At 46.9% G+C, this 27,721-nt stretch overlaps 1 protein-coding gene across 1 annotated transcript in view; it reads left to right on the top strand.

The window, feature by feature from the left end:
* ATP9A (ATPase phospholipid transporting 9A (putative)) overlaps positions 1-27,721 on the top strand; it is a 172,545-nt gene that overhangs the window by 68,322 nt on the left and 76,502 nt on the right. Inside the window, exons 5-11 of the mRNA XM_034947069.3 lie at positions 3,631-3,689; positions 4,969-5,020; positions 7,010-7,104; positions 10,532-10,612; positions 12,208-12,283; positions 25,159-25,235; positions 27,005-27,165. Coding sequence (XP_034802960.1) covers positions 3,631-3,689; positions 4,969-5,020; positions 7,010-7,104; positions 10,532-10,612; positions 12,208-12,283; positions 25,159-25,235; positions 27,005-27,165 — 601 coding nt within the window. The remainder of the gene's footprint in view (positions 1-3,630; positions 3,690-4,968; positions 5,021-7,009; positions 7,105-10,531; positions 10,613-12,207; positions 12,284-25,158; positions 25,236-27,004; positions 27,166-27,721) is intronic.

The following is a 27,721-nucleotide window of genomic DNA, read 5'->3' as shown; positions in this document are numbered from 1 at the left end:
TAATAAAACCAAAGACAATGTGTAAATTTATGTTTGGGAAAGTTGGGGCAAGCTCAGGTGAAGGAAAAGTTCATAGGCGCTGAGGGCCACGTTGAATTTACGGTCTTCCTTCAAGTAATACCTTCCTGAGCTCCCAGAAAAACGACACGTCTGTGTTTATTTTTCCTTTTGCCCCCTAGTGGAGCAAGAAGAGTGGTTCAGGCCATGAAATCGTTCTGCCAATTAGACCGTCTCTTTACCCATTTCTCTCTTTCTTTCGCTCCCTCTCTGTTTTCTATTTTTTGAGACGGAGTTTCGCTCTTGTTGCCCAGGTTGGAGTGCAGTGGTGCGAACTGGGCTCACTGCAACCTCCGCCTCCCGGGTTCAAGCGATTCTCCTGCTTCAGCCTCCCGAGTAGCTGGGATTACAGGCGTGCGCCACCACATCTGGCTAATTTTGTATTTTTAGTAGAGATGGAGTTTCTCCATGTTGGTCAGGCTGGTCTCAAACTCCTGACCTCAGGTGATCCGCCCGCCTCGGCCTCCCAAAGTGTTGGGATTGCAGGTGTGAGCCACCACGCCCGGCGCTCTCTCTTTCTCTGTCTCTCTTTTTTGAGGCAGGGTCTTGTTCTTTTGCCCAGGCTGCCGTGCAGTGGCACAATCTCAGCTCACAGCAGCCTTGGTCGCCTGGGCTCAAGCATTCCTCCCACCTCAGTCTCCGGAGTAGCTGGGACTATAGGTGCACATCACCACACCATGCTGATTTTTTGTGTTTGTTGTAGAGACAGGGTCTTGCTATGTTGCCTAGGCCGGTCTTGAACTAATAGGCTCAAGTGGTCCACCTGTCTCAGCCTCCCAAAGTGCTGAGATTACAGGTTTGGGTCACTGCGTCCGGCCTCTTTACCCATTTCTAATCATCTAATTGGATGTTCTCCAGTCTCTCTGTAAATGTATTGACCAAAGCCCAAGACATAATGAAAGGAGGCCAGTGGATCTCTCTCTAGCAGGCCAGGGCTCCGGTCACTGAATTGAGTTTAGCATCACATTTTATGAAAATGAGGTGCCATTAGATGCTAGATGCTCACTTAGTAGGGTGAAATACTCACACTAGGAGAGTCCAGAAGTCTTACCAGCGATCGAGGGTTAGTTCAGCTCGCCATTGTTAGTTGAGTGCTTTCTAGAAGTCAGTAGTGTTGGCCGGGTGCAGTGGCTCATGCCTGTAATCCCAGCACTTTGGGAGGCCGAGGCGGGTGGATCATGAGGTCAGGAGTTCGAGAAAAGCCTGGCCAATATGGTGAAACCCCGTCTGTACTAAAACTACAAAAATTAGCCAGTCTTGGTGGTGGGCGCCTGTAGTCCCAGCTACTCGGGAGGCTGAGGCAGAAGAATCGCTTGAATCCAGGAGGTGGAGGTTGCAGTGAGCCGAGATCATGCCACTGCACTCCAGCCTGGGTGACAGAGCGAGACTCCGTCTAAAAAAGAAAAAAAAAGAAGTCAGAAGTCAGTAGTGTTTATATCAGACCTTTTGATGCCACTTCTACTTATTGTTTAATGACAAGATTTAACGACATACAAAAATTAGTTAAAAACAAATCTTATGGAACCGATTAAAGAGAGTTGTTTCAATAAGAAAACATTGGAATGCTCTGAAAAATCTCAATGGTAGTGAAATACTTAAAAAATAAATGATATTAAATTATGTTAAAATGTAAAATATGTGAGACACTAAAAGTCTAGAGTTGTGCACTTATATTATTTCGTGTCTTTAAGTCTTTAAGTTCTTTTTTTTTTTTTTTTTTTTTTTGAGATTGAGTTTTGCTTGTGTCGCCCAGGCTGGAGTGCAAGGGTGAGATCTTGGCTCACTGCAACCTCCACCTCCCGGGTTCAAGCGATTCTCCTGCCTCAGTAGCTGAGATTACACGTGCCTGCCACTATGCCTTGCTAATTTTTGTATTTTTAGTAGAGACAGGATTTCACCATGTTTGCCAGGCTGGTCTTGAACTCCTGACCTCAGATGATCTACCTGCCTCGGCCTCCCAAAGTACTGGGATTACAGACGTGAGCCACCGTGGTGCCCGGCCTATAATTACTTTTTATCTCTCTCTTAGCTGAACATTTGTAAGTTACATGGGCTTGTTACAAGATAGCAGCATCATAAAGATTTTGTGGTGTTGCTCCTGTATGTGAATTTCACCTATCACCAGAGTAAATTCTCTCTTCCTCTCTGGGCTCCCTCACAGGGTGTGGGGCCACGTGGCCCCAACTGGCCCCTTCCACTTTCATCTCTCGCTGTTCCCTGCTTTCCTGATGCTTTACGTCTTGCTGAAGGAGTTCTAGCCTTTGGCCGTGTGCATGCTGTTAGCTATTCACCTGTCCCACTTTCTCACATCTCAGGGTGCCTTTCGTCTGTTATTGGTAAACACAGTGTCCTTCGTCTGTCTAATTCTGGCCTCAACTCTCCCACAGAGTTTGTTGACAGCCACCCCTCTGATTCTCCAACCCCTTTCATCCATTATTTGTTTATTGCCTCCTCCCCTCCACTGGAATTGAGTTTCACGTATCCCCAGCCCTTAGAACGCCTGGCATACAGCAGGCGTTCAGTAAATGCTGTCTGGCTGTTGAGACAGGGTCTCACTGTTGCCCAGGCCGGAGTGACATGATCACGGCTCACTGCAGCCTCTATCTCCTGGGCACAAGCCATCCTCCCGCACCTCAGCCTCTCGAATAGCCGGGACTATAGGCATGTGCCACCACACCCAGCTCATTTTTATGTTTTTGGTAGAGACAGGGTTTTGACATGTGGCCAGGCTGGTTTGGAACTCCTGGGCTCAAGCCATCTGCCTGCTTCGGCCTTCCAAAGTCCTGGGACTACAGATGTGAGCCACTGTGCCTGGCCCAGTCATGTTTTTTGGGTTGAATGGAACTCACTGCTTTTATTCTGTACTGTGGAGTCAGATGCAGGTGTGAATCCCAGCACTGACCTGTTCTAACTCTGAGACTTTGGGGGAAGGTGGGACATCCTGAGTCTCCTTTCCTCGTCTGAAAGCTGGAGATGGAACTGCCTTCTTCTGAGGGCTATTGTGAAGATTAAATGAAACCATCAAAATCTACAGTGCTGGGCACAGAATTAGCATTTAATGTTAGCTTTTACTGTTTATCTAAACATCCAGCTAAAATTATATAGTCTGATCATAATCCTATAAATCAAAGCATGTAGCAATTATAAATTAAAAAGTAAATCAGTCATTTGGAATTAGTTAGCTTCTTTCTTTTTGGTGGTGTTGAAAATTAAGACTTTTTTCCCCCAGTACTTTGCATCTAAGTCACTGTTAAGTGGTGTTGAAAATTAAGACTTTTTCCCCCCACTACTTTCCATCTAAGTCACTCTGAAGGCAAATAAATGATCTTTCATGAAGGGCTGAAGTTATTCCAGTGCCCTGTGAAGTGGGCATTTATTTCTGCAACGGCCTCTGCAGCGGTTGAGCCCTTTCCTGGAGAGGCAGGAAATAATGGTGCTGGAGTCACTGGCGGCTGTGTGTGGGAGCATGTACTTCTGGGTGTATTGTGTGTTTGCAGGCTGGGCACTGTGTAAAGACGTGTTGAATTGAAATGAATTAAGATGGTGATGTATCTTGAACCTGTTGCTTTGCAGGCACAGTGAAGGTGAAGAGTTCTAACATCCAAGTTGGAGACCTTATCATCGTTGAAAAGGTGAGCAGAATCTGGAAGCTTGTGTGTGGATACCGCTTCATGGGTCCTAATGTGTCATTTGTGTATCTGGTAGACGAAGTGAATGTTGAATTTTGGGATTCTATCCAAAAACTTTGCCTGGGGAGAAAAATCTCTTTCCTGTGAGACAGACACACACACACACACACACACACACACACACACACACAAATATTTTTTCAAGGTTTATATGTGTTGGTTAGCCAGAAATCCTGCTTACAAACACAAGTACAAGTTTTGATTTCCTGTTCGATGTGCTTATTATTTTGGGATAAAAAATATCATAAAGTTTTTCCTAGAAGTCTGCTTACTACATAGACACTTAAAATATTTATCTAATTTACCCTTTGAGCCATTTTAGCTTGCATTTCCTGACCTAACCATTGTGCTTGTCTATTATTTTATGGGGAGCAGGGGTTAAGTGTAACCTGAGAACAGTAAAAAGACCAAAAATACATTTTAAAAAATAGCCGTGTCAGTATGTTTGTTACTTTAGCAAACACTCATGTCTTTTTCTAGTGTGTATATTTGGAAGGTATTGGATTTTGGGGGGTGGCTCTGGAGAGGCTTGGAATAATATTTGATTAGAAAAGGGTTGTGTCTAACTTGTTTCTGTAGAAATTGAGCTATGCTCTTTTAAAAGGATTAAATCCAAGAACTCAAAGCTGCTTTAAGGTAAAGTGAAACTCTTTTGGGTGGCAGCTCAGAAGAACCACACAACCCCCCTCTATGTTATCACATACTTTTCTGTTCATAATTAAGTGGGGGCTACTGGCTCCCCGCACCCCCCCAGTTTTTTTTAGAATGGCTTTTGTTGCTTCTTACTACTTTCCTTCCTTATTAAAATCCACTAAAAGCCAAACATCAAGCTGGGAAGTTGGTAGAAGCAGAAAGCGAGAGCGGAGGGTCTGTCTTGAGTCTCAGCAGACAGCCTGGAAGAGAGCCAGCTGGGGAGGCAGGCTTTTGGGATTTTGGGAGGTAATGGTTGAATGTGCCAGAAAACTAGAAGCTCTCTTTCCAAGATAAGATTTTGATAGGGGATTAGTAAAGTAGCAGCAGTGTGCAAGATTTTTCAGATTCAAAACAAAATAAATCCCCAAATCTGTCTTTGACAAAGGCAGAAACGTAAAAGAGTCTGTGAGTTTCAGTCCCCCCTGCCCCAACCCACCGAGGGGTTGGGGGTGGGGGCGGAAGCCCCCCTCCCCACCGCACAGCACACGGTCATTCATTCACAGTAACAGTCTTTCTTTTCATAACACAGAACCAGCGGGTCCCTGCCGACATGATCTTCCTGAGGACATCAGAAAAAAACGGTAAACATCTGAGATCAATTTGGAAAATAACCATTAACCTTTCAGTGGTAATTTGGCAAAATAATCATTTGAAAATGTCACAAAGTAGATTATCATTTTGGAGCCATGGAGGCAAATCAAAAGCATCTTTTTAAATAGACCGTTCTTTTTAAACAGTGTTGTTGGTGTTTTAAAAGTCAATAGATTGTGATCATTAAAAATACAGTTTGTGGAACACCGGCTGACTCACAGCTGGTAAAGTCACGCATACAGTGGCCTTGGATTTCCTCTCCCGGCTGTGTTAAGCTCAACCTCAGGAGTTGGGACGAGGAAGTGTCTCTACCATGTAGAAGTAAACAGAAATCCTCTCTCTTCTAAGCTGATACCAGCATATGTGTCATGATGGGGGCAGTACAGAAACTGGGGAGAGGTGGGCGTCTTTTCTGCCCTTTGTTCATGAGTCAGGGGACCTTGCCCATAGCACCTAGTGATTTATTTATTGTAGGCTGAGTTTGCGGGGTGGGAATCTCTGAAGTCTCCTACAAGGCCCTTAACTCCTTGCAGTTGTTCCCTAGGGTGGCAGCTGCCATTGCCTGCCCACCCTATCAGTCTACTAAAATTGCCTTAGTTTTTTTTTTTTTTCCTTGAGACCGGGTCTTGCTCTGTCGCCCAGGCTAGAGTATAGTGGTACGATCTTGGCTTACCTCAACCTCTGCCTCCTGGGTTCAAGCCATTCTCCTGCCTCAGCCCTCCTGTGCACCACCATGCCCGGCTAATTTTTGTATTTTTAGTAGAGACAGGGTTTCACCGTGTTGGCCAGGCTAGTCTCGAACTCCTGACCTCAAGTGATCCATCAGCCTCCCAAAGTGCTGGAATTACAGGTGTGAGCCACCATACCTGGCCAAAATGGCCTTAGTTTTAATTTTTGTTATTTAAGCTGTTCTGAGGAAATAAGGCTGTTTTTCTCTTATCGGGCGTGATCGGAGGTTTTTGAACACGTGAAAAATTTACATTTGTATTCCTTTGAGGATGCTGCAATGTATTTCATTATGAATAGAATTAAAGTACAAGTAAAATTTTATACTAATATGTAATCAGGACAGGAGGTAAAAGGCACTAGATTAAAACAGCCTTTGAAAAACTGCAGCTTTGTCTTTAAATTCGTTCTTGTGTCCTATTTAGTGAAAACAGAGCATTATGGAGTAGGGCCCCTGACATGCTCTTTTTTTCTTGAAAAAACAAACAAACAAGCAAACCAAAATTATGAGTGTTCTACATTAATAGTTCTCAAAGACTGAACTGCAGTGGCAGTGAATGGGGTATGTTCTGTATCTGATGGAGTATACAGCTGACTACTTGCACGGATCTGTATGTCAGACTGAAAGATACACCTCTGAAATGTGCCAGCCCATAATGACCTAGTGCTTGCCTGGATCGATCATTCCTGTTCTGAACTCTGTGCACGAATCAGCTCTTTAATTGTCACAACATCTCTACAGGGTCAGTGCTGTTCCTATCTCCACTTTTACACACGAGGAAACTGAGGCTCAGAGAGGATAGGCAACTCTCAGGGCACAAAGCTATTACGTGGCAGAGCCTGGACCTGCACTTAAGTGGTTTGGGTCCTGAGAAGGTGCTGGCGATGCCTGGCCAGACGGCTCGGAATGCTGGTCACCCTGTGCTCGTCCCCGTTCTATCTCCCCATTGAATCTTTACAGCAAGCTTGCGAAGTCTGCGTTTCTCCACATTTTACAGACACTAAAGCTTGACAAGTCCAAGAAACTAGCTGGGGATCCCACTCAGAGGGAGTGGCGGAGTGAGGATTTGAACTCTGAGCTTTTTGACCCCAGAGCTTATTATGGAAGAAGTAGGAGATAGGATATGTATTTTCGCTTGTGGTCGCTGGCCATTGGTTGGCTCTTTTTACAAGGACCAGAGCAGACGCTGCCCAGAGCTGCCAAGGGAAGGGTGCTTGAGGTGCAGGTGACGGCACCCGACTTCCTTCCACAGGGTCATGCTTCTTGCGGACGGATCAGCTGGATGGGGAGACGGACTGGAAGCTGCGGCTTCCCGTGGCCTGCACGCAGAGGCTCCCCACGGCCGCCGTGAGTAGCTTTCCCTGCAGAAGCCCATGCGGGCAACCTGTCTTAGCAGGGTTCTCAAACTCAGATACCTGGGGGGCCAGGCATGGGATGGCAACTTGTGAAGTGGGGCCAGTAGGGGAGCGTGGGGTCCTGGAGAGCCCCTGGGCCTAGTTGGCTTTCCTGACGTGACCAAAGCAGACCCCGAGTGCAGGGAGTGAGCTCTCCTGCGGGAAGCTAAAAACCATAAGGAGCCTTGCCAAGGGGCCTCACCAAAATTGAAAAGGTAAGCCAGAGCATGCCATTCCTCTGCTCAAAACCTACGAAGGTAGGCCAGGCTCAGCGGCATGCACCTGTAGTCCCTGCTCCTCAAGAGGCTGAGTCGGGAGGATTGCTTAAGCCTGCGGATTCGAGGCTGCAGTGAGCCATGATTGTGCCTGGGAATAGCAACTGCACTCCAGCCTGGGCAGCATAATGACACCTGTATCTAATAAAAGTAATAACCATAAAATAAAAAAAAAAAACAACCCTCCAAAGATTTCTCATCTTACTGAGAATCAGTTCTGCGGTGCTTGCTGTCGTCTTCAGCTCCTTCCCATTTGTCTCTCTGCTGAGGCTCCGACCTCAGTGCCTGGCCCTCTCTCCTCTGCCTACCAGCCTGTCGGGTCTGTCATTCTGTCCCTGGATGTTTACTGTTGCCATTTCCTCCACTGGGAGCCCTCTGATCCCTGGCGAGTCTGCCTGGCAGGGCATCTCCACACTCCACTGAGCTTTTGCTCATGATTCTCCTTATCGGAGAGGCTCTTTCTGCCCACCTCTCCCTGCATCCCTGCTTCACTCACTTCCAGGCAGCATCCCTGCGGGTGGGTTCTTCCTGTTGTATTCTCTGCCGTATCCCCAGTGTGTATGATGGGGCGCAGGCCCTGGCTGAGAGGATGGCCGCAGTAGTTGGCCATGTGTAACTTAAGTGCCCGGTGAGTGGCATGCCCCACTGTGGTCTGGAAGGATGAAGTGGAACACAGAAGCTTCCCCTGTGCTCACGTCGCATGGATCGAAGCCAGTCCTTACTGTGTCCCCTGAGGGAGGAGGAAAGTTCCATGTCTTGGCGGGATTGACGTAACAAGAAATGTAGCCACCCTATGAATGATTTTTCATGGATAATAAAAAGTGAAATAACACCATTATTACTGTTAATTTTAAACCAGGAATTTTATTTTATTATTTATTTATTTATGAGACGGAATCTTGCTCTGTCACCCAGGCTGGACTGCAGTGGCATGATCTTGGCTCACTGCAACCTCCACCTCCTGGGTTCAAGCAATTTTCCTGCCTCAGCCTCCTGAGTAGCTGGGATTACAGGCACCCGCCACCACGCCCGGCTAATATTTGTATTTTTAGTAGAGACACGGTTTCACCGTGTTGGCCAGGCTGGTCTCAAACCCCTGGCCTCAATTGATCCACCCGCCTCAGCTTCCCAAAGTGCTGGGGTTACAGGCATGAGCCACCATCTCCCAGGGGCTCTCCAGGACCCCACGCTCCCCCTCCAGCCCCACTTCACATGATGGTGGCTGCTACAAGTCCCCAGGGGCTCCTAGACAGTAGTTAGAAACTCACTGTTCTAACAGTGACTGCTGCTCCCCCTGACTGTACCTGTCTTACGCCACTTCACATATGCTGCTTTGAAATGTAGTTTTTGCCAAGATCTTTCACTTTCGGGCTTTCTTATCACCTAAGGTTGACTTCTTGTTTGCTTTTTAAAAAATTGTGCTAAAATACACATAACATAAAATCTACCGTCCTAACCGTTTTTAAGTGTACAGTTCAGTGGCATGAAGTACATTGACGTTGTCATGCAGGCATCAGCCGTGTTCATCTTCGGAACTTTTTTCATCTTTCAAAACTGGAACTCTGGACTCATTAAACAGTAACTACATTTCCCCCTTGGCCCAGCCCCTGGCAAGCATCTTTCTGTTTTCTGTCTCTATGAATTAAACTACCCTAAGTTCCTCCTATAAGTGGAATCACCTAGTTTTTGTCTTTTTGTGACTGGTTTATTTAACTTAGCATAATGTCTTCAAGGTTCATCTGTATTGTAGCCTGGGTCAGAACTTCTTCCTTTTTAAGGCTGAGTAATATTCCATTGTATGGACAGACCACACTTTGTTTATCCATTCATCCACTGATGCTTGTTTGAGTTGCTTCCACTTCTTGGCTATTGTGAATAATGCTGCTACGTACATGGGTGGACAGATGATCACTTCAAGTCCCTGCTTTCAGTTCTTTTGGGTATATAGCCGGAGGTGGAATTGCTGGATTATATGGTAGTTTTCTGATTAATTTTTTGAGGAAGTGCTGTTTCCACAGCTGCTGCACCATCTTGCGTTCCCAGCAACAGTGCACAGGGCCTCTACATTCTCCACATCTTCATCACACTTGTTTTTGTTTTGATAGCAGCCATCCTTACGGGTGGGAGGCGTTCTTACTTTTTTCAGCTCTTCCCAGAGGTTTATACAGAGTAGATGCCCAGTAACCATTTGTTGAATGAGTATTTTCTTTTCTTTTTTGAGACGGAGTCTCGCTGTCGCCCCGGCTGGAGTGCAGTGGCGCGATCTCAGCTTACTGCAACCTTCACCTCCTGGGTTCAAGCGATTCTCCTGCCTCAGCCTCCTGAGTAGCCGCAATTACAGGCACGCGCCACCGTGCCTGGCTAATTTTTTTGTATTTTTAGTAGAGACAGGGCTTCAACATGTTGGCCATGCTGGTCTCAAACTCCTGGCCTCAAGTGATCCGCCCGCTTCGGCCTCCCAAAGTGCTGGGATTACAGGCATGAGCCACTGCACCTGGCCTGAATGAGTATTTTCAGTGGTACAAACAAGTCTTGCAAGCCAGAATTTAGCAGAGGAGGGTCTGCCACTTTCCAGGGTATTCATAGGTGTGTGGCATCACCCCATCAAGTCTGGAAAGGGCTGAGTAAACAGAGAAACAGGGGTCTTCACTGTAGAGTCTGTCAGGGTGCTTTGAGATACTGTATGCTGTGACTCCTCAGGGTTCTTCACTGTAGCGTCTGTCAGGGTGCTTTGAGATAGTGTATGCAGCGACTCCTCAGGGTTCTTCACTGTAGCGTCTGTCAGGGTGCTTTGAGATAGTGTATGCTGCGACTCCTCAGGGTTCTTCACTGTAGCGTCTGTCAGGGTGCTTTGAGATAGTGTATGCAGCGACTCCTCAGGGTTCTTCACTGTAGCGTCTGTCAGGGTGCTTTGAGATACTGTATGCAGCGACTCCTCAACTTACTTAACAGAAGACTTTCCTCTTCTTTCCACCTCCCCTGTGATTTTGAGGGGCCATTTGCCGTGTGTGGGAAATACAGTTGCTTTGGAAACATAGTGGATGCCTCCTGAAGTCTTGCATTGTGAACTGACTTTGACTCCCAAATGTGCCTTCTGTTGAACAGGACCTTCTTCAGATTCGATCGTATGTGTACGCAGAAGAGCCAAATATTGACATTCACAACTTCGTGGGAACTTTTACCCGAGTAAGTGAGCTTCCTTCACATGGGATCCTGTCACCAGGAGTGTGTAAGGGATGAAGGCCAAGAAGTACTGACAGTTCTTTGTCAGGAAGTTGTTTCATGCCAGGTGGGGACATAAAGAAGGCACCACCTTGAAAGCCAGCGTATTGTTTCTCAGTAAGGTCGACACAACTGGAATTTTCTTCCGGCCTTGGAACAGCTTAAATGACCTGACAACTTAGAGGAAGCATTTGCTGCAATTCATGTGAACGCTGGCGTCTGAAAGAGTTTTTCTTTCTCTGTCCTTCAGATGGATCTGTGTCCTCTGTTGTTTTTTTTTTTTGAGATGGAGTCTTGCTCTGTTGCCCAGGCTGGAGTCCAGTGGCACCATCTCGGCTCACTGCAGGCTCCGTCTCCCGGGTTCACGCCATTCTCCTGCCTCAGCCTCCCAAGTAGCTGGGATTACAGGCGCCCGCCACCGCGCCCAGCTAATTTTTTGTATTTTTAGTAGAGACGGGTTTTCACGGTGTTAGCCAGGATGGTCTTGATCCCCTGACCTTGTGATCCGCCTGCCTTGGCCTCCCAAAGCGCTGGGATTACAGGCATGAGCCACTGTGCCTGGCCTTTTTTTTTTTTTTTTTTTTTTTTTGAGACGGTCTCCTTCTGTCACCTAGGCTGGAGTGCAGTGGCGCGATCTCGGCTCATTGGAACCTCTGCCTTCCGGGTTCAAGTGATTCTCCTGTCTTAGCTTCCTGAGTAGCTGGGATTCCAGGTGTGCATCACCACGCCTGGCTAATTTTTTGTATTTTTAGTAGAGACGGGGTTTCACCATGTTGGCCAGGCTAGTCTTGAACTCCTGACCTCAGGTGATCCACCCACCTTGATCTCCCAAAGTGCTGGGATTACAGGTGTGAGGCACCACACCTGACTTTGTCCTCTTTTATTCATACAAATCCTATCTGCCATTTTCATAATTTTTAAGCCACTTCCAGACCTTTCAGAAGAGAAATTTAATTTGGATTTAATTTGTTTTAGGAGGCCTGGTGTGGTGGCTCACACCTGTAATCCCAGCACTTTGGGAGGCTGAGGTGAGCGGATCTCCTGAGGTCAGGAGAATTGCTTGAACCTGGGAGGTGGAGGTTGCAGTGGGCCGAGATCACGCCACTGCACTTCAGCCTGGGTGGCAGAGCGAGACTCCATCTCAAAAAAAAAAGAAATTATTTTAGGAATATGGGTCAACAGGTTTCTAGAACCCATATTATATTGTCCACATTCTCTTTCTATAAGCCACAAACAAAGCTGGCCTGCAAACAGCCTGATTGGTTTGCTTTTACGTTTTGATTCTTACCTCATAAAACATTTTTCAGTGCTAAGAGGCCTGCGCTTCTTAAATCACAGGCCAACTTTTTCACGTATTTCTGTGGGGGATGAAAACCCCAAGGGCAGTAGTGGAAGAGCTTGGCCCTCCCCTCGTGGTGGAGCCGTTGGCTTCCAAACTGGGCTTCCAGTTTTATCGGTGGGAGCCTGTCTTTCTGTCTCGAGCGGACCAGGCTAGAAGCAGCCTGTGGATTCTGGGGAAGCTTTGGGGGGTGAATGTGTGTCCGTTTGGTCTTTTCCAGGAAGACAGCGACCCCCCGATCAGCGAGAGCCTGAGCATAGAGAACACGCTGTGGGCTGGCACTGTGGTCGCATCAGGTGAGGCGCCATTTTGAGGAATGTGGTAGCAATTTGAAAAGGAAAGAAAATCCTTTTGTAATTAGAATAATCATCTGTCAGTTGGAAAAATGAGTGCTCGGTCAAATGGCATTTTCCACTTGTTCCGACACCTCCAGGGAATTAAACTGACATCTAATTGCAGTTCGGACACTTAGAGACGCCTGGAGGAGAAGCCGGCGTGGCCTGTGGACCTTTCTGCAGCGTCCACGCTGGCAGTAGCTCTAATTGCCTCTTCAGATTGACATTCTAATCTGTACCAGAGCGGGAGGCAGCCTGGATGTTCTGGCTGGAGGCTGTGTTTGTAGGGTATGTCGCGCTGGGACTGCCAGCACCGGGGCCCTAGGAAAGGGCATGGGCTTGAGCTGGAGCTTCTGTGTTTAAACACCAAGAGGAAGTGGATATTGGTGCCTTTCTTTTTCTTTTTCTCTTTTTTTTTCTTTTCCCTTTTTTTGAGACAAGGTCTTACTCTGTCACCTAGGCTGGAGTACAGTGGCACAATCTTGGCTCACTGTAACCTCCGCCCCCCGGGTTCAAGCGATTCTTGTGTCTCAGTCTCCCAAGTAGCTGGGATTATAGGCCCGCACCACCACGCTGGCTAATTTTTGTATTTTTAGTAGAGATGGGGTTTCACCATGTTGGCCAGGCTGGTCTCAAACTTCTGACCTCAAGTGATCCACCCACCTCAGCCTCCCTAAGTGCTGGGATTACAGATGTGAGCCACTGCACCTGGCCCATTGGTGTCTTTCAGTGCTGGGATGACACTGATCAGGACTGCATGGGCTGAATATGACCCCCGATAGCAGTGGTTAACATCAGCGGCATGCAGCCCATGTGTCAGGCCCTGTGCTGGGTGCTTATGTGTGTTACACACTGCACTTAACCCTCCTAACGGCACCATGAGGGTAGATACTATTATTCATATTATGCCCATTCTGCAGATGACGGAACTGAGGCTGAGTGAGGTTAAGTAACTTGCTCTGAGGTCACACAGCAGGTAAAAGGCAGAGTTGGAACTTGAACCTAGGCATTTTGCTCCAGAAACAGAACTTACTGTGTAGCCATCACTTTTCTTACATTTCGTGATATCATTAACTTAATAGTATAGTTAGTATTATAATTCTACTGCTGGTGACTTTCTGTCTTTACTATTAGATGAATCAATTTTTTCCTCTCTTCAAACATAGTATTCTCCACTCCCCACCATCAAGTCGTTTTACTCTGCTGGTTGCTTCTCTCTTTCATTCATTCATTCATTCATTCATTCTTTCTTTCTTTCTTTCTTTCTTTTTTTTTTTTTTTTTGAGACAGGGTCTCATTCTGTTGCCCAGGCTGGAGTGCAGGGGTGCAATCATGGCTCACTGCAGCCTCGAACTCCTGGGCTCAAGCAGTCCTCCTGCCTCAGCCTCCCAAACAGCTGGGACTACAAGTGCATGCCACCATGCCCAGCTAATTTTTAAATACTTTTTTAGAGATGGGGGTCTCACTCTTGCCCAGGCTGGTCTCAAACTCTCAGACTCAAGTGATCCTTCTGCTTCAGACAAAACGCTGGGATCATAGGTGTAAACCACCTTGCCTTTTCCTTCTTTGTTGCTCTCTAGTACAGTAGTAGACACTCGATTAGGATCCTGTGTGGCAAGGAGAGGGAATGAAGCAGCACAAACTATCCCTGGAGTACCGTGTGTCACCATCCACACATGCACTACTTAATACAAATAGGCAGAGGTGCACTCTCCCTTGAGGTTTTTTCTGCTACATTTTATTTCCACTGCCTGCCTTTATTTTCATCATACTTTGGTACGTCTCTCAGTCCCCCTGATGACTAAAGAGCGAGAAATTCTGCACGGTCATGCCTGGGCCACGCCTGGGCACAGCCACCCAGGGGACGCAGCATGCAGACGTTCACATCCTGCCCCTCCTTGCCACTTTCCACCCATGTCACCTGAACGAATTTTTTCTTGCTTTCAAGTCATTTATTAACAAATAATAATTAATTACTCTTTTTATTCTTTGATAATTTGACTGAAAAATAATTATCTCATTCAGTTTGAATTTCCTGGATTACCTGGCAGGTGGTCGTATTTGCATCTGTCTCTTTTGTTTCTTTGTAAGTTACTAGTTGGCTTAAAAAAAAAAAAAGAGTCTCTCTGTGGCTCAGGCTGGAGTGCAGTGGTACCATCTTGGCTCGCTGCAACCTCCGCCTCCCAGGTTCACGTGATTCTCCTGCCTCAGCCTCTCCAGTAGCTGGGATTACAGGCATGTGCAACCACCCCTGGCTAATTTTTGTATTTTTAGTAAAGATGGGATTTCACCATGTTGGCCAGGCTGGTCTCGAACTCCTGACCTCAGGTGATCCACTTGCCTCGGCCTCCCAAAGTGCTGGGGTTACAGGCATGAGCCACCGCACCCAGCCTACTGTTTTAATTTTGATTTAATTGCAAATATAGTTGAATGTCTTTCTACCTGTCAGCTAATTCTTAATATTCTGGTCTATCTACTTTCCTTTGTGGTTCTTCTTTTTCTCATTACTTTGTTAGAATGCTTTATAGAGGAAAGAATATCAAACTTTCACTTTTTGTGGGTTATACATATTTTTTCAGTTTTTTGTTTGTTTTTTGTTTTTGTTTGTGATGGGCTTTATTTTCTTTTACCATATAGAAATTTAAAATTTTTTTATTGCCTACATTTTCTTTTTTTTTTTTTAATTATACTTTAAGTTCTAGGGTACATGTGCACAACGTGCAGGTTTGTTACATTTGTATACATGTGCCATGTTGGTGTGCTGCACCCATTAACTCGTCATTTACATTAGGTATATCTCCTAATGCTATCCCTCCCCACTCCCCCACCCCACGACAGGCCCCGGTGTGTGATGTTCCCCACCCTGTGTCCAAGTGTTCTTACTGTTCATTTCCCACCTATGAGTGAGAACATGCTGTGTTTGGTTTTCCGTCCTTGCGATAGTTTGCTGAGAATGATGGTTTCCAGCTTCATCCATGTCCCTACAAAGGGCATGAACTCATCCTTTTTTATGGCTGCATAGAATTCTATGCATAGTATTCTATTCATTTTCTTAATGCAGTCTATCATTGATGGACATTTGGGTTGGTTCCAAGTCTTTGCTATTGTGAATAGTGCCACAATAAACATACGTGTGCATGTGTCTTTATAGCAGCATGATTTATAATCCTTTGGGTATATACCCAGTAATGGGATGGCTGGGTCAAATGGTATTTCTAGTTCTAGATCCTTGAGGAATCAACACACTATCTTCCACAATGGTTGAACTAGTTTACAGTCCCACCAACAGTGTAAAAGTGTTCCTGTTTCTGCACATCCTCTCTGTCACCTGCTGTTTCCTGAGTTTTTAATGATCACCATTCTAACTGGTGTGAGATGGTATCTCATTGTGGTTTTGATTTGCATTTCTGTGATGGCCAGTGATGATGAGCATTTTTTCGTGTCTGTTTTTCTTTTATTTTCTTTTCTTTTTTCTTTTTTTTTTCTGAGACTGAGTCTTGTTCTTGTTTCCCAGGCTGGAGTGCAGTGTTGTGATCTTGGCTCACTGCAACCTCCACCTTCCCAGGTTGAAGTGATTCTCCTGCCTCAGCCTCCCGAGTAGCTGGGATTATAGGGGCCCGCCACCACGCCCAGCTAACTTTTTTTGGATTTTTGGTAGAGTTGGGGTTTCATCATGTTGTCCAGGCTGGTCTCAAACTCCTGACCTCATGATCCACCCGCCTCAGTCTCTTAAAGTGCTGGGATTACAGGCGTGTGCCTATGTTTTCATAAAAACAGGATGGCTGTTGGAAGGCCATATACATTTTATGTTTCGATTCACCCAGGAAACTTGCCTCTTCTTCTTCATGCTCCTGATAAACTTAACTTACATGTGTATCTAGCCAGCAGTGTGTTTGGCTTTCTAATTTTTGCCCATGTGATAGACATTGAACAAATTTTAGCATATTGATTTGCCTTTAGAAAAATTATTTGTGCAAACATCTTCCTTTATGTTTACTATTTATTTGTATTTTATTTTATTTTTTTATTTTTATTTTTGGAGATGGAGTCTCACTCAGTCGTCCGGTCTAGAGGTCAGTGGCACAATCTTGGCTCACTGCAAGCTCCGCCTCCTGGGTTCATGCCATTCTCCTGCCTCAGCCTCCCTAGTAGCCGGGACTGCAGGCGCCCGCCACTACGCCAGGCTAATTTTTTTGTGTTTTTAGTAGAGACGGGGTTTCACCGTGTTAGCCAGGATGGTCTCGATCTCCTGACCTCGTGACCCACCTGTCTCAGCCTACCAAAGTGCTGGGATTACAGGCGTGAGCCACCGCGCCCAGGCCTGTATTTTCTTTCCTTTTTTTTTTTTTTTTTTTTTTTGAGACAGAGTCTCACTGTTTCACCCAGGCTGGAGTGCAGCGGTGCGATCTCGGCTCACTGCAAGCTCCGCCTCCCGGGTTCATGCCATTTTCCTGCCTCAGCCTCCCCAGTGGCTGGGACTACAGGTGCCTGCCACCGCGCCTGGCTAATTTTTTGTATTTTTAGTAGAGATGGAGTTTCACCGTGTTAGCCAGGATGGTCTCAATCGCCTGACCTCGTGATCCACCCGCCTCAGTCTCCCAAAGTGCTGGGATTACAGGCATGAGCCACCGTGCCTGGCCGTATTTTCTTAAATATATGTGTGAATGACCACTTTGTGTCCTGTGCCCATTTTTTCTGCTTATAGGTTGGTTTTAAAAAAATAATTTGTAAGAATTGTTTATGTCATAAGAATATTAATATTTTATTTGTTGCCTTAATTGCAATGACGGTTTCACTTGGTCTCATTTGTTTTTTGGAACTAAAGTTTGCAGTTTTTATCTAGTCAGACCTGTTGATCTTTTTTCTTTTCAAGACAGGGTCTTGATCTGTCACCCAGGTTGTTGTGCAGAGACATGATCAGGGCTCACTGCAGCCTCGACCTCCTGGGTTCAAATGATTCTCCCACCTCAGCCTTCTGAGTAGCTGGGACTATAGGCGCACCTCACCACGCCTGGCTAAGTTTTTGTATTTTTTGTAGAGACAGGGTTTTGCCATGTTGCCCAGGCTGGGATCTTTTGTTTCTTTGTGGTTTCTGTTTTTTGTGTCATGCTAAGAAAATTTTCCCTGCTCTAAAATTATAAAAATATCCACTGACTTTTTTTGGAGTGTTTATATAGTCTTACATTAAAATACTTGCTTTAAGGAATAGAGTTAGGAGAACTAACAGGCAAGGGAATATTACCTCAGGTCAGACTCCAGGCTCCAGACTCTTAGGCCCAGTCTGTGTTTCTGGCCCCGTGTGAACAAGCAGCCTTATGGGGAATGAAAGTGTAAAACGAGGCTGGGTGCAGTAGCTCACACCTGTAATCCTAGCACTTTGGGAGACCAAGGCAGGAGGATTGCTTGAGTCCAGGAGTTTGAGACCAGCCTAGGCAACATAGTGAAAACCCATCTCTACAAAAAATAAAAACATGGCCAGGTGAGGTGGCTCACGCCTGTAATCCCAGCACTTTGGGAGGCTGAGGCAGGTGGATCACAATGTCAGGAGATCGAGACCATCCTGACTAACACGGTGAACCCCGTCTCTACTAAAAATATAAAATAATAATAATAATAATAATAATAGTCAGCTGGGCGTGGTGGTGGGCACCTGTAATCCCAGCTGCTCAGGAGGCTGAGGCAGGAGAATCATTTGAACCTGGGAGGCGGAGGTTGCAGTGAGCTGAGATAGCACCACTGCACTCCAGCCTGGGCGACAGAGCGAGACTCCGTCTCAAAAAACAAACAAACAAACAAACAAACATCCAGGTGTTGTGTTGTGTGCCTTTGGTCCTAGCTATACAGGAAGCTGAGGTGGGAGGATTGCTTGAGCTTGGAGGTCAAGGCTGCAGTCAGCTGTGATCACCAGTGTACTCCAGTTTGGGTGACAGAGAAAGACGCTGTTTATTATTATTATTTTTTTGAGACACAGTTTCACTCTTGTCCCCAGGCTGGAGTGCAATGGTGCGATCTCTGCTCATTGCAACCTCCACCTCCTGGGTTCAAGCGATTCTCCTGCCTCAGCCTTCTGAGTAGCTGGGATTACAGGCATGCACCACCACACCCGGCTAATTTTTTGTATTTTTAGTAAAGATGAGGTTTTACCATGTTGGTCAGGCTGGTCTTGAATGCGGTGACTCAGGCCTGTAATCCCAGCACTTTGGGAGGCCAATGCGGCTGGATCACCTGAGGTCAGGAGTTTGAGATCAGCCTGGCCAACATGGTAAAACCCCGCCTCTACTAAAAATACAAAAAATTAGCCGGGTGTGGTGGTGCGTGCCTGTGATCTCAGTTACTCAGGACGCTGAGGCAGGAGAATCACTTGAACCTGGGAGGCAGAAGTTGCAGTGAGCCAAGATTGCACCATTGCACCCCAAACCTGGGCCACAAGAGGGAAACTCTGTCTCAAAAAAAAAAAGGATACAGTGAAAAGCAACACACTTTAGAGCAGAGGATGTCTGGGTCAAATGCTTGTCTCTTTGGGTGGAATAAAGAGGCGTTAAAGGCAATGAGAACAAGATGGGGTTAAAGTTGTCATGTCCCGTTGCATCTGGCATAGGCAGGGCTGGAAATTCATGACTACCTGTCATGTGCCCATCTCCTTACTAGACAGCCACGTGAATAGGACATACTTCATTTTTTGTGGACAGTTCACCATTCTTCTTTTCTAAACCTTCTGTGGAAGGATAGTACATACACAGAAAATCCTAAACATAGTGCTTGGTGGATTTATATTTTTTTCTTTCCAACTTTATTTTAGGTTTGGGGGTACATGTGCAGATTTGCTACACGGGTAAATTGCATGCTGCGGGGGTTTAGTGTACAGATGATATTGTCACCCGGGCAGTAAGCATAGTACCCAATAGGTAGTGTTTTCTGATCCTCACCCTCCTTCCACCCTATGCTTGATGGATTTTAACACAGGTAACACATTTGTGTGACTAGCACCCAGATCAAGAAACAGGATATTACCACCGTCCACCCCCGAAGAAGCTCCCTCCACTCCCTTCTAGCTGCCCCACACTTGCCCAAGGGTAACCACCACCTTGGCTACTGAAAATGTTAGCATTTCAGTAATAAATGCATTTTCATATGCCTGTTTGTTTTTCATCTGGTGATTTTCTTCTCTCCTTGCTTCCTCCTTTTCATGCAGCAAGAGCGCACCTGTTCGGTGCTGAGGTCCATTGCCAGTCCCAGCACTGTGGTAGTGCCTTAGGAGACAGATGCATGTGCCCACAACATGGGATTTATAGTTTATTAGAAGTTTCGGATGGAGGCTGGGCGCGGTGGCTCACGCCTGTAATCCCAGCACTTTGGGAGGCTGAGGCGAGTGGATCACTTGAGGTCAGGAGTTCGAGACCAGCCTGACCAACATGGTGAAACCCCATCTCTACTAAAAATACAAAAATGAGCTGGGTGTGGTAGCGTGCACCTGTAGTCCCAGTTACTTGGGAGGCTGAGGCAGGAGAATTGCTTGAACCTGGGAGGCGGAGGTTGCAATGAGCCGAAATTGCACCACTGCACTCCAGCCTGGGCGACAAAGTGAGACTCCTCAAAAAAAAAAAAAAAAAAAAAAGAAATTTAGGATGGGCTATAGAAGAAATGGGAGAGAGTTTTATGTATTTCCTCCGAAACCAGTAAAAAGGAAAACAGTTGAGCTGAGCTGCAAATGCAGAGAAATCTGAGGTGGAAGGAGCAATGTTGGAAGGGCTTGTCAGTCTTAGTCTCAGAGATGAGCAATACTAATTAAGTCTTCACTTATCACTTACTTTTAATTGATGAAGTGTTTTGCTGCCATTCTCTTAACTTGGTCTCATAACATTACATGAGGACCTTCAATGGGATGAGGCACTGAGTCTCAGGTTAAGCAACTTGTTCAAGGTTACATGCCTTGGAGAAGTCATCTCCTGGGAGGAGGAGAGTGGAAGGCATATTGGCATCTTGAAGAAGAAAGATATTTCAGACAGTTCATGGGAGATGCCTTGTGGAGTTAAAGATACATTTTCCCTTGTCTGAATTCCTCTCTGTGTGCTCGGTTATTTTGGGGGGAGGGGTGCGGTAGGGGAGGGAGAGCACAGCAGTGATCTGATGGCATTGCCTGCCCTGCCTCTTAGTGGGTATATGATTTGGAGTCAGTATGAGCAGCTGGGCACTGACTGCTTCCTTAATTGGCCTTAGTTTCCCCTGCATCTCACTGAGTAGACATCTAATTGCCCTCTGATTCTAATGTAAACACAAGCCATTTCCTTCCAGTTCTCAACGCCAGGAACAGCCAGCAAGAGTCATCTTAATTATGTGAGATTTCACTTCTGTGTTCCCTATAGGCTGTAACTCTTGCCTCTCGGTTAACAGGTCTGCTGTTATCTGTTGGAAGTTTAAAAAAAATAAAAAAGCTTGCCAGGCAGTGCTGAGGTCCGTCTGTATCAGCTGGCATTAATCTGTAGAAGATGTGGTTGCCATGGTAGCCAATGCAGGGCTGCAAGGCTGAGGCAGCACAAGAGTGATGGATAAGGGAAGGGATGGAGGAGGACCAGGAGCTTGGCAGAGAAGGTGGCCTGGATGTTACAGAGCCCAGGTTGAGGAACAGCCACCTCTTAGAAGGTGAGAAGAACTGGTGCTCTAGCCCAGTTCTTCTCAAACTTTTAGTGGAGAGGGACCAGTTTGTTGGGTTTTCCCCCAATGTGTAGAAGATCGATTTGTGGTCCTGCCTCTGTGCATGAGCAATATGCAGCCACACTATGTGCACCTTGCCACAAGTTTTTTTTTTTTTTTAAGACAGTCTCACTCTGTTGCTCAGGCTGGCGTGCAGTGGTGCGATCTCGGCTCACTGCAACCTCCACCTCCTGGGTTCAAGCTATTCTTCTGCGTCGGCCTCCCCAGTAGCTGGGATTACAGGTGCCCATCACCACGCCTGTATAATTTTTATATTTTTAGTGGAGACGGGATTTCACCATGTTGGCCAGGCTGGTCTCGAACTTCTGACCTCAAGTGATCCACCCGCCTCAGCCTCCCAAAGTGCTGGCAATACAGGCGTGAGCCACCGTGCTCAGCCCACAACAGTTTGATAGTGCCTCCATGGTCTATACCCCATTTGATGAGACGACTACTCTGATCACATGCTCGAATATTGCAGCAATACTTAATTGCTATAAAAATTTCCAAACGCTGATTCTCGGGTTCAGCATTTATTTTGTTGTGGATGAGGAACAAAGGGGTCACAGAATAGCCCTGACCCCAGGCAGCACCACACTGTTCCAGAGAGTCAGTTAGAACTCCGTGAAATGCCTGACCATGACCTCTTGGCCTTTTGGAGAAACCAGATGGACACTGGCTGGGAGAATGGAAAGGGCTGTGTGGCCTGCAGGCTGCAGAGGGTGGGAGTGAAGAGAACCTTGAGAGCAAGGAGGGGCTGCAGAGGTGACAGCAGGGGAAGGAGGGGATCAGAGGCCTGGGGGTGGATACTTTCGGGTCAACAGTTACAAATTGAGCAGAGGATTTAAAGGAGTGGATAGTGGCGGATGGGGACCATGGTGAGCTCAGAGCACGTGCCTGTCTAAGAGGTGGTTGTTCCTCAGCACTCCCTGGGTGTAGCATGAGGAACGTGGACTCAGTGTCATCAGATCTTCCACTCTTCCAGGAAAAGCCAGAGATCTCTTTTTTTAGAATTTTTTTTTTCTTGACAGAGTGTCACTCCGTCACCCAGGCTGGAGTGCAGTGGCGTGATCTCGGCTCACTGCAACCTCCGCCTCCCAGGTTCAAGCAATTCTCCTGCCTCAGCCTCCCAAGTGGCTGGGATTACAGGCATGAGCCACCATGCCCGGCTGATTTTTATATTTTTAGTAGAGATGGGGTTTCGCCATGTTGGCCAGGCTGGTCTCAAACTCCTGACCTCAGGTGATCCGCCTGCCTCGGCCTCTCAAAGTGATGGGATTACAGGCATGAGCCACCGTGCCCGGCCTCATTTTTTTTTTTTAGATAGGCAAGCTCCTGAATTTAAAAGTGGCCAGTTATTCAGAACCTTGAAAGCACCGTGCAGACCAAGCCAAGGCGCATCCGGTGTGTGCGTCCTCTCCGGTGGGTGGTCTCATTGAGGATGAGGCTGTGGTTTGGATCCTGTGGAGGCGGAGCCTGTGTCCTGAGCACAAGAAGGCATGGGATGGGAAAGGCCATTTTCAGCAGCATTTGATGGCATCGAGGTTGGCCAGGCCAGGTGTAGGGGGCACTCCCTTTGGGGTCCCCCTTGTTACTGGGGCCCTCTCTGACCCTGGGCTCTGGGGATTGAGGCTGAGCTGCATCTGCATAGGAGTGGATGCAGCGGTCGTGTGGTCATTCCAAGCTCAGCCCGGGCTCGGTTCCCACTGTCCAGCCATCTGCTGTGGTGACAGGGGCCTGAAGGGAGGGGCTGCCTGTGTTCACAGGAGCCTGCCATCTGCCGAGAAGCCACCGCAAGCTCTCCCTGGCCTGCCATCTGCCGGGAGCCTCCTTGGAAGGGAAGTGCATTGTGCTGGAGAACATTGTTTGCCTGGCTGAGTGTGTTAGACCCTTGAAGGACTTCAGCGCCTCCTCCTGGGGCTCTTTGTCCAGGACGTGGTCCCTTCAGTGCATTTGGGGGCGGGCTCTTTACTGCAGATGTGCTTCAGCCTCTTCGGATTTTTGTATCTCCTGACAGTGGCATTCCTGAGAGTGAGGGGGAGAGAGCACAGAGAAAGAGGTGTTTTCTCTTTCTGGCAGAGACCAAATTGCTTGTATTCCTGGAATCTTCCCTGAGAGCTTGGCAGGGCTGGCTCCTTCGTGTTCCAAGTTTCGGCTCAGATGACGTGAATGGAGACAGTACAAACTGCCTGCCCCCCACTGCCCCCTGCCCCCCGCCCCGCCACCCAGTCCTGTCTGTTTCTCCGCTTGACTTGACTTTCAGCCTAGCGCCGCTCACTCCCTGTGATGCCGTGTTTCTTGGTTTCCTTCTTTACTATCTTTCCTGCTGTGTTGATTTTCTTGGCACACACTGAGAAGGGGAGAGAAGTAAAATTATGACAGATACTGCCAAATTTCTCTGCAAAATAGATCACACCAGTGTGCACGTCGGCCAGCAGTGTGTACCACAGGATTTTTGCCAATCTAATTGGGATAAAAATGATTTTGCATTTTTTGGTTATTTACTAGATTGAGCATTTCTTGTTCACTGACCATGTTGATTTCTTGAGTAAATTGTTGACTTTCGAAGGATTCATGCCTTTTCTTACTGTGTCTGGAGGATAGAAGGGGTGGGGGAGTTCTTAGGAAAGAGTTGTCCTTGGGACAGACATCCCCAAATGGGCAAGTTAGACTGAAAGGGATCAGGTTTAGCAGGAAGAATGTGCTCTAAAAAGAAGCATCTGTTTCCAAGTTTCCATAATAGTTAATGAAGGTAGGAATGTTCTAGGCACCTCTGGAAGCCTGTATGACCAGGGGCACAAACGGCAAGCCACACCTTTCCCCAGTCTCCTTCCATTAGAAGCCGCTGGGCCCCATAGACCAGCATTCACTAGTACAAGTTTTGTGGTAAAAGGAGAAGACTCTGGGTCTTCACTGTTCCATGAGGTAGCTACTAGCTCATGTGGCCATGAAATAGGGCTAGGGAGGGTGGGCACTGTATTTAATTTAACTGAATTTAAACTCAAAGGGTTTTCAGTGGCTAGTGGCTGTTCTTTTGGTCAGTGTAGCCACAGATCATTGGTTTGGCCCTAATGTAAAACCTCTGATGTTCTCATAGTGTGGCTGTTGGGTCGGGCGAGGTGGCTCATGCCTGTAATCCAAGCACTTTGGGAGGCCAAGGTGGGAGGATCACTTGAATCCAGGAATTCAAGACCAGCCTGGGCAACATCGTGAGACCTCATTTCTACAAAAAAACCCACAAAAATTAGCCAAGCATGCTGGCATGTGCCTGTGGTCCCAGCTACTTGGGAGGCTGAAGTGGGAGGATCGCTTGAGCCCAGGATGTTGAGGCTGCAGTGAGCTATTAATATGATTGTGCCACTGCACTCTAGCCTGGGCAACAGAGTAAGACCCTCTCTCAAAAAAAAAAAAAAAAAAAAGAGAGAGACGGGGCGTGGTGGCTCATGCCTGTAATCCTAGAACTTCGGGAGGCCAAGGCAGATGGATCAGTTGAAGTCAGGAGTTCAAGACCAGCCTGGCCAACGTGGTGAAACCCTGTCTCAACTAAAAATACAAAAATTGAGGCTGGGCGTGGTGGCTCATGCCTGTAATCCCAGCACTTTGGGAGGCCAAGGTGGGAGGATCACTTGAATCCAGGAATTCAAGACCAGCCTGGCCTACATGGTGAAACCCCGTATCTACTAAAAATACAAAAATTAGCTGGGTGTGGTGGCAGGTGCCTGTAATCCAAGCTACTCGGGAGGCTGAGGCAGGAGAATTGCTTGAACCCAGGAGGTAGAGGTTGCAGTAAGCCGAGATCACGCCATTGCATTCCAGCCTGGGGAACAAGAGTAAAACTCCGCCTCAAAACAAAACAAACCCAAAAGTTAGCCAGGCATGGTGGTGCACGCCTATAATCCCAGTTATTGAGGAGGCTAAGGCAGGAGAATCGCTTGAACATGGTGGGAAGCTTTCAGTGAGCCCATGTTGTGCCACTGCACTCCAGACTCCAGCATGAGCAACAGAGCAAGACTCTGTCTCAAAAAAAAAAAAAAAGAAAAAAAAAGAACCCAGTCTCTCAAGAGGATCAGACTCTTCTATTTGCAAGCCTGCCTGTCTGTATTAATATTTCTTTTCTTTTTTTTTTTTTCTTTTTTCCATTTTAGGTACTGTTGTGGGTGTTGTTCTTTACACTGGCAGAGAACTCCGGAGTGTCATGAATACCTCAAATCCCCGAAGTAAGGTGTGTACGAGGTCATGGGGTACATTGACCGGCTGTGGGCTGGTTGGTTCTGGTGGGTGAGTGACGAGATATTAAAATAGGAACACCTAAGAGTGATATTTATACAGACATATTATCTTTTTATGCATATGTGTGTGTGTGTATACAATAAATACATATACAATACACATATATAATACAGTACATAAATATGTAGTTACATGTTTGTGGATATATGACTTTTTTGTGCCTTTTTTTTTTTTTCTTTTTTTGAGGCAGGGTCTCACTTTGTTGCTCAGGCAGGAATACAGTGGCTTGATTTTGGCTCACTGTAACCTCTGCCTCCCGGGCTCAAGCAATCCTCCCAACTCCACCTCCTGAGTAGCTGGGACTATAGGCGTGTACCACCATGCCTGGCTAATTTTTGTGTTTTTAGTAGAGATGGGGTTTCACCATGTCGGCCAGGCTGGTCTCAAGCTCCGGACATCAAGTGATCCTCCCTCCTTGGCCTCCCAAAGTGCTGGGATTACAGGCATGAGCCATGGCGCCCAGCATTTTTTGTGCTTTTAGGTTAAACTGTGGAGCACGTACGGTTTGCACGCCTTGTGTTTCACCCTTCACGTGCATCTCATTTCATCCTCATAACAGCCCTGTGAGTGCATGCTTCCTTTATCCATGAGAAACGGCTTCAGGAAGCACCGTGCCCTGTCCAGGCTACACAGTGAGGACGGGGCAGGCCCATGTGATTCAAACCGTGACCCGCCATCACAGCTTACCCCTCCTCCAATTTTTAAGAGTCAGAACATTACAGAATAATTGTCTTTTGTCAGTAGCAGGAAGGAATGCTGTGTCTCCTAAACTTCAGTCATGGTCGCTCCACCATTAGACGTTACAGCCATCAGTACAACTATAAAATCGTTTGTTTAATGTTTTAGCCTTATCCTGGGGCATGTTTCTATGAAGTTATGGATGTGATTTGTTACTTTTTAAAAGACTAGACATGAAGATAAATGTATTATTATTAAAATAATAATGTCCAGGGCTGGGCACGGTGGCTCACACCTGTAATCCCAGCACTTTGGGAGGCCGAGGCAGGTGGATCACCTGAGGCCAGGAGTTGAAACCAGCCTGGCCAACATGGTGAAACCCCGTCTCTACTAAAAATACAAAAATGAGCTGGGTGTGGTGGCAGGCGCCATAATCCCAGCTTATCGGGAGGCTGAGGTAGGAGAATCGCTTGAACCCAGGAGGTGTGAGCCAAGATTGTGCCCTTGCATTCCAGCCTGGGTGACAAAGCGAGACTCCATCTCTAAATAAATAAATAATAAAATAATGTCCATTAATGCACCACCTAAAAATCAGGTGCCACCACTGGTGTGCGCCCCAGACTTTCAGGCACTGCCGAGTTGGTGTTGGGTAGGGTGCTAAGAGTTTAGGATCTGAGTTGTTTTACAAGGCCAAGGGCACTCTGCAGGGTGGTGGAGGCTATTCAGCACACAACCCAGCCAGCACAGCAGTAACTCGCTGATACATTTCCAAGTGTAAATCTTCTTTAGTTGTAAACATTTTTTTGAGTTTTCAGAATTCTTTGAGTTCCCTTGGATGCCTGTTATGAACTCCAGCCCATGGAAGCAGTGTTCTTGGACCAAAGATATGAGGATCGATGGATCCCACTGTCCTACCTGGGGTAGAGGTGTTCGTAGGGGAAGGACCAGCTCTCCGGCAGGCTGAGTTAGTTGAGTTAGTTACACCAGCTAATCTCAAGCCCTGGTTTGTGCTTCGTCCCACAGATCGGCCTGTTCGACTTGGAAGTGAACTGCCTCACCAAGATCCTCTTTGGTGCCCTGGTGGTGGTCTCGCTGGTCATGGTTGCCCTTCAGCACTTTGCAGGCCGTTGGTACCTGCAGATCATCCGCTTCCTCCTCTTGTTTTCCAACATCATCCCCATTAGGTAAGCAGGCGACGAGCTTGAGTTTGGCTACCGTGACGTCTTCTTCTCTTTACTCATTCAAAGATGATGGTTCTGTGGCTTTTATTATTATTATTGTTTTCTGAGATGGAGTTTTGCTCTTGTTGCCCAGGCTGGAGGGCAGTGGCGCGATCTTGGCTCACTGCAACCTCCACCTCCCAGGTTCAAGTGATTCTCCCGTCTTAGCCTCCTAAGTAGCTGGGATTACAGGCATGCACCACCATGCCTGGCTAATTTTTGTATTTTTAGTAAAGATGGGGTTTCACCATGTTCGCCAGGCTTGTCTTGAACTCCTGACCTCAGGTGATCTACCTGACTCAGCCTCCCAAGGTACTGGGATTGTAGGTGTGAGCCACCGCGCCCATCGGCTTTTAGAAGGAGCAGATCTCTTTGTAGAGTGAGGACCAAGAGCAATCAGAGTCAGGAGTGTGAACCACACTGAGGCTCTAGCACCAGAAGATCACATTCCTCCACAAGCCATCCTTTCTTGAATCAGAGATCTTTCCTTGTCTTGCCTCCCTATGCTAGGGATGCCATT

Source organism: Pan paniscus, chromosome 21 (assembly GCF_029289425.2).
Source record: "Pan paniscus chromosome 21, NHGRI_mPanPan1-v2.0_pri, whole genome shotgun sequence".
Lineage (NCBI taxonomy): Eukaryota > Metazoa > Chordata > Mammalia > Primates > Hominidae > Pan > Pan paniscus.
Note: the sequence above shows the minus strand (reverse complement) of the source record. Positions and strands in the feature narration are given on the sequence as shown.